The sequence below is a fragment of the Apium graveolens genome, chromosome 10 (assembly GCF_009905375.1).
Source record: "Apium graveolens cultivar Ventura chromosome 10, ASM990537v1, whole genome shotgun sequence".
Taxonomy (NCBI): domain Eukaryota; kingdom Viridiplantae; phylum Streptophyta; class Magnoliopsida; order Apiales; family Apiaceae; genus Apium; species Apium graveolens.
This window is the reverse complement of record NC_133656.1, coordinates 229417714-229424895: the sequence shown is the minus strand read 5'-3', so window position 1 is coordinate 229424895 and position 7182 is coordinate 229417714. Positions and strand designations below refer to the sequence as shown.

Here is a 7182-nt window from a genome sequence, read left to right as displayed (position 1 = left end):
CAGTTATTTCTTCAAGAAAATCCAGGGATGGACTTGGAAAGTTTAAAGGAAGAAGAAGCCAGACTTAAATCAGAGAAAGTCACATCTAAATCTGAAGCTTCTGGTAAAAAGTTACTTCCAAAACTTAAAGGCATTGTGATCAAAGAAAGGACACATACTGAAGCAACTTTGACTAGATCACAACCACAGATAGATCCAAGATCCAAGGGTAAAGAAAAGGTTGGTGAACCTATCAAGCCTTATGAGAAAGAAGAAATTACTGTTGGAAAAGATGATCTTGCTCTGTCTACAAGAAAAGTTCTTAAAACAACCTCTGACATGGCTCAAGTTGTTCAGAGTCAAGAAGTTGTAAGTTCTGATATTCAGAAGAAGCAAGTAACCTCTGACAGTGCTCAAGTTAACTTGATATCAGAAAATAAATCAAAGACACTCCTACCAGGATTCACTAAAGCAAAACAGACTCAATCTTTGAAGACTACTGCAAGTGGTTTTGAAGCAAGAGTAGTTATTGGAAAGGAAGCTAGAGATAAAACTGGATTGGGAAGTGCTGATGAAAGAAGAGTACACAACACTACCAATGATCCAACTTCCTTGAGTGAACCAGGTATTGGAGCAACTCCTGAGAGATTGAATCAACTGGAATCTGTACAGATGGTTTACCATACCTACTTGAAAGAATACATCATGTTGTATTTCATGACAGATGGTAGGGTTTATCATATAAGACAAAATGCCATTCCTTTGAAGTATTTTGAAGAATTGGAGCATGTACTTTTCTTACTTCAAGTGGATGACAGAATAACAGAGACTGCTGCAAACTACTTAAAAGAACAGATTCAGAGACAGAAAAGGCTTTATTCTGTTAAGTCTGACAGCAGATATGTTCCAAAGTACAGAGATCACAATGGTGATATTGTTGATATGAAGCCTAATACTGCACAGATCAGAACGTATCTTGGTATTAAGGGACTTGAATTCAATCTTGAGTCTGACAAAGCTTATGTCATAAGACTAGATCAGGAGTTGAGAAAAGCAAAGATTAATGATCTCAGAGCTGCAATCTTTCAAACTGGTGAAGATACTGCAGAGCTTAAAGGTGTTAAAAGGAGAATGATTGATGAACTAAGATATGCTGAGAAATGTTTGTTGAAGAACTATCTCAGAACAACTCCTGACATCAGAGAGATCAGAAAATAAAGAAGCCAAGTCGAAGATCTACAACTGCTTAAATTCTGATATTTATACAGATTGAAGTTGTTATCAGAAGTTGAAATTGGTAAAAACTTTAAAGACTGTAAGTTGTAGTTATCTAGTCTATTTCTCATGCATTTGTACTTAATATTTTTGACATCATCAAATATCTGTTAAACTTGTATATTTTGATTAATTTACAAGTTGGGGGAGATTGTTAGATATATTTGATAATGTCATGGCTAATATGTTTTATGTTTAGCTTTCAGATCTTATGTGAACAGGAGAGATCAGTACTTAGCTGTTGAATCAGTACTTATACTGGAAGTCAGGACTTAAGGATATCAGTACTTATATTATCAGGAGATAATCATCAGAAGATAGATATCAGAACTTAAGTGCTGAAGGACAATCAGATAAGCACAGTAGCTGATTAAAGGAAAGAAGATTGAGATAAACATAAGAAGAGATATGCATGAAGAAGGAATTCCGTGAAGAATGGAATACTTGGAAGAAAAGATATCTGATTGATATATTTTAGGAAGCAGAATTAGATTCCATATCAATTAGCGATTATCTTGTAACTGTGTAGTATATAAACACAGACATAGGGTTTACACTATAAGTGTTATCATTATTAGAAAAGATTATTCATTATAACTCTAGCAGCTCTCGTGATATTTATTCATCACTGAGAGGTAACAGTTTCATACTGTAACAGAGTTTATTGTTTCAATAAAGTTTGTTTTCTGTTACTTAAGTTCTTAAAGTTCGATTTAAGTGTACTATATACTGTATTCACCCCCTCTACAGTGTGTGTGACCTAACACATTATATATTACAAATTATAAGTTTAATATGTTGTTGTTGATATTCGAACTTTACACCCCTTATATGTTATAAATCATAATTCTAATATGTTCTTGATTGATGTGTTTCGAACCTTAAACCTTCTTATATAATAATTTTTAAAATTATATGTAATAATTTTCATCAATTTGATCATATAATATCCAACGGCTCTAAGTTCAGTGACCAAATCGACAATCAACTAAACTTTCATTATTTCGTTTTTAATATAATAATATAGATATACAAGTAAGATGTTGGTAAAAAAAATGTAATAAAAGTATTCCAGCTGATGACTTTTTGTTAATGTGTTTATCGGTCTTTTATACGAAGTTATTTGATATTGAGAATATTTTTTTCCATGGTACAAAACCAATTCATCCCATATTATTAATTAATTGACAAGTAATTGACATTTTCTATATATGCAACGATTATTTTTATTTAATTTATTGAGAAAATGGAAATAAATAACGTGTTAATATTCGTTAATAACATAAATCAAATATCATAATATTGCTTTACGCCGTTAATTTTTCAAATGTATAAATTTACATGATTGTATATATATTCATTTAAAGTAATACTTAAAAATAGAAAATTCGCCATAGGTAAATTAACTTGCCCTTTTCATAATCCAATTCAAAGGTTCAAAATCAAAATTTCAAATTCAGATTTAAAATCCAGCTTCCTCATCAAAAATCTTAATAAATCTTAAATATTAATCAATGGAAAATTAGGAGTTTACAAAAGAGTGACCAAATTGGTAATTTACAAAATAGCGAGGGAAAAGCCAAGTGTCATCATCACCATACGAAGTATGAGTAGCATGTTATGGTGTGAGCTTGTAATTGGCTGAAACAACTCATATTTACTAAAAACACCCAACGGCTGAGATTCACCCAACTTTCAAACTAATTTTATTGGCTGATGAAAAAAACGAGCGCATCTGATTGGTCCACCTCAGCAACTATGACACGTCCTTCATTTTACTCGAAGCTTCTTGTTTTGGCCTATTAAAACTCCTGTATCATCTCTTTTTTCACCTTGAAAACACATCACTCACAAAAGCAGAGCAACGAGAAAATAATTAAAAATTTAACGAGAATTTAAACACGTAAACGGAGAGATTTGTATTTGGACAGGGAAGGTGATCATAATGTACCGGAGGAGCGGCGCTTCTTTGATCGTCTTTGGCTTCGTTTTCTTAGGTATGTTTTTTTTTGTTCTTTTTTATGTGTAATTGTGGAAATGGATTGTGAATTGTGAAATGTTGAGTATGATCTGATGTGTTGATGCTGTGTTTGAATGATTGTGAACGTGATTCAGCGATTATAATTGTACTAGATCATTTCCTTAATGTGTGTGTGTGGGACAGGGAGAGAGAGAGAGAGAGAGATGTTTAGGCATAAGTGACATAGTATTGATACTGTATTTGAATGATGATGAACGTGATTCAGTGGTTATAATTCTACTGGATAATTTCCCTGAATGTGTGTGTGTGTGGGAGAGAGGGCGAGAGGGAGAGGGAGAGGGAGAGTGAGAGTGAGAGTGAGAGATAGATAGAGAGAGAGAGATGTTTAAGCGAATAAACGAGTTAGGTTATGAATTGGACTGGTAATTGTTTATTATGAAAGGCGAAATGGAGACGTATGTAGATTGTGTGTGTGTTATTTTGTGGTTAAGTATGTTTTGATCTTGGCTCATGAAGGTGAGGAAATAATTAGATCTGTTCATGTTGATTGTTTGATAATGAGCAAGTGTATTGTATTTGTGGCTGATGACACTGAGGAACACTCGAATTTTGTGTTTCTTTGCTTCTGGTAGAACTTAGATGTTTTTTACAGGAATGGATTTTATGTTATGCAAGTATTTGTTGGATAATGTTGTAACTTGTAGCAATACTGAACTCGTAAATTTGTTAAGAAACCAAAACTGAAGAGAAGTTTTGACCGGAATTGTGCATTCTATAGTAAGAATTGGCATTTCATATGCTATCAGGATATTATGTGATTTCTTTGTTTGATTTGGGATGCCTGTGAACAAATTAACGAATTCCTAATTTTGTTTGACAGGAACACTGTTTGCAATTTCTATTGCGAAAGAGGAAGCAGCCAAATTGGGAACGGTGATTGGAATTGATCTTGGAACAACTTACTCTTGTGTTGGTGTTTACAAAAATGGGAAAGTTGAGATCATAGCCAATGACCAGGGTAACCGTATTACCCCGTCGTGGGTTGCATTTACGGAGGGCGAGAGATTAATTGGCGAGGCTGCAAAGAATCAGGCAGCTGTTAACGCGGAGAGGACAATCTTTGATGTCAAAAGACTTATTGGTAGAAAGTAAGATACTGCTCAATGCATGCATGCTGCATGCATTTGAAATGTGCCATAATGTTTCTCTGAAAGTGTTGAGTGTTGACTAATATATTTCTAATTAAATAGGTTTGAGGACAAAGAGGTCCAGAGAGACAAAAAGCTTGTTCCATACAATATTGTTAACAAGGATGGTAAGCCATATATACAAGTCAAGTTGAAGGATGGCGAGACCAAGGTCTTTAGTCCTGAGGAGATAAGCGCAATGATTTTGACGAAAATGAAGGATACGGCTGAAGCATTCCTTGGGAAGAAAATTAAGGATGCCGTGGTCACTGTTCCTGGTAATAAAATTGTCCTATCTTTCAATTACCTACATTCAACGATAATGGCAATGTATTTGATTTGATGTTCGTTTATGTGAATTTTGCAGCTTACTTTAATGATGCCCAGAGACAGGCTACAAAAGATGCTGGTGTTATTGCTGGACTTAATGTTGCAAGAATTATTAATGAACCTACCGCAGCTGCTATCGCCTATGGACTTGACAAGAAAGGTGGAGAAAAGAACATTCTTGTTTTTGACCTTGGTGGTGGGACATTCGATGTCAGTATCTTAACTATTGACAATGGTGTTTTTGAGGTTCTTGCAACCAATGGAGACACCCATCTGGGAGGTAAGAATTCTACTTGCCACTAAGTAAATATATATGTTTTTACTTTGTGCACTTTATAGTTTGTCATCCAATTCCGTCATTGAAAGAGGGAGGGGTAATTTAATCTAATATTGGCAGCGGGTAACAACTATATAGAAGGAAAATGATTTTTTAAGACCAAATTCTCGTTGTTTTGCCAGTCAGGTGTGCAATTCAGTAATTGTTGATGGACTCTTTTTAGTACCATTTGATCACTATAAGCTGTTGATTATTGTAATTTGTGTTTTTATTTGCAAGCTATACTGTGAGGAATCTGTCTAAAGCTTTACTTTTATATGCAGGAGAGGATTTTGATCAGAGAATCATGGAATACTTCATTAAGTTGATCAAGAAGAAGTATAAGAAAGATATCAGCAAGGACAACAGAGCTCTTGGGAAGCTGCGAAGAGAAGCTGAGAGGGCCAAGAGAGCTTTGAGTAGCCAACATCAGATCCGTGTAGAGATTGAATCACTCTTTGATGGTACAGATTTCTCGGAACCACTAACCAGAGCTCGTTTTGAGGAGTTGAACAATGATCTATTTAGAAAGACTATGGGTCCAGTTAAGAAGGCCATGGAGGATGCTGGATTGGAGAAACGTCAAATTGATGAAATTGTACTTGTTGGTGGGAGTACCAGAATTCCTAAAGTTCAACAGCTTCTGAAGGATTACTTTGATGGAAAGGAGCCTAACAAGGGAGTGAACCCAGACGAGGCTGTTGCATATGGTGCTGCTGTACAAGGAGGCATCTTAAGTGGAGAGGGCGGCGATGAAACTAAAGGTAAAGCTCTTGTTTTGCAGAATGCATTCCTAGAAGATATTTTATCATTTATCTTTGTTGCCAAGATACAAAAAGATTATTACTAAAAAGCCCTTTTCTTAAAAAAAACAGATATTCTGCTTTTGGATGTGGCTCCCCTTACTCTTGGTATTGAAACCGTTGGCGGGGTGATGACCAAGTTGATTCCAAGGAACACTGTCATTCCAACAAAGAAGTCCCAAACTTTTACAACCTACCAGGATCAACAGACAGTTGTTTCTATTCAGGTACACATCTTTGTGAGTTTTATCTGTGACATTGATGCACATTTTATACAATTACGGACTCTGACCTATAACTTGTATATCTTGTATTTGGTTGCGCTTTTCTGATTAAATATTCAATCTTGTAACAGGTCTTTGAAGGTGAAAGGAGTCTGACAAAAGATTGCAGGCTTCTCGGGAAGTTTGATTTAACTGGAATAGCTCCAGCTCCAAGGTATGTTTCTTGTGACTGAAATATTAATTTGCTTCTTCATCCAATTACATTGGCATGGGTAATACAAGATATTTTGTATATTTAACATTCTTTATATGCAGGGGAACTCCTCAAATTGAAGTCACATTTGAGGTTGATGCCAATGGTATTCTGAATGTCAAGGCTGAAGACAAAGCCTCGGGTAAATCTGAAAAGATTACAATCACAAACGACAAGGGTCGTCTCAGTCAGGATGAGATCGAGCGCATGGTTCGTGAGGCTGAGGAGTTTGCAGAAGAAGACAAGAAAGTGAAGGAGAAAATTGATGCTCGAAATAGCTTGGAGACTTACATATACAACATGAAGAATCAGATTAATGACAAGGACAAGCTTGCTGACAAATTAGAGTCGGAGGAGAAGGAGAAGATTGATACAGCAGTCAAGGAGGCTCTTGAGTGGTTAGATGATAACCAGAGTGCTGAGAAGGAGGATTATGAGGAGAAGCTCAAAGAAGTAGAGGCTGTGTGCAACCCAATCATTACAGCAGTATACCAAAGGTCTGGTGGTGCCCCTGGTGCCGGTGCAGGCTCAGCAGAAGACGATGATGATTCGCACGATGAGCTGTAAAAGATTTCAAGCGGGCTAATGTCTTATGACAACTAGGATAAAGAAGGGATGAAACTATGTTTTGCTTTCGAATTATTATGTTAATGTTTTTCTGGAAGTTTAGGACAATTTAGAGGAGAAAACAAATCACAAGCGGCGATCATCCACGGACTCCCTGTGGTTAATTTTCCCAACTTTTCTTTCATTTTTGGAGTATGAATATGTATATGGAGAATCTATTAATATATTAGAGAAATTAGAGAAATGAATAGTATTGTAACTTCAATA

General features: G+C 35.6%; 1 protein-coding gene across 1 annotated transcript; it reads left to right on the top strand.

The window, feature by feature from the left end:
• Positions 1–3080: 3080 nt before the first annotated feature.
• LOC141693559 (luminal-binding protein 5) lies at positions 3081–7182 on the top strand. Its single transcript, XM_074498700.1, has 8 exons — positions 3081–3251; positions 4116–4383; positions 4486–4700; positions 4790–5032; positions 5353–5832; positions 5944–6098; positions 6227–6309; positions 6411–7182. Exons 1-8 carry the CDS (start codon positions 3200–3202, stop codon positions 6913–6915), a joined length of 2001 nt encoding a protein of 666 aa, XP_074354801.1. The 5' UTR covers positions 3081–3199; the 3' UTR covers positions 6916–7182.

Bases quoted from the DNA above. Each gene is read 5' to 3' on its own strand.
- LOC141693559 (XM_074498700.1), top strand. From the start codon at position 3,200: ATGTACCGGAGGAGCGGCGCTTCTTTGATCGTCTTTGGCTTCGTTTTC. The intron at 5,033-5,352 runs GTAAGAATTCTA...TTTTATATGCAG, and splicing joins TGGAGACACCCATCTGGGAG to GAGAGGATTTTGATCAGAGA. The intron at 5,833-5,943 runs GTAAAGCTCTTG...TAAAAAAAACAG, and splicing joins GGGCGGCGATGAAACTAAAG to ATATTCTGCTTTTGGATGTG.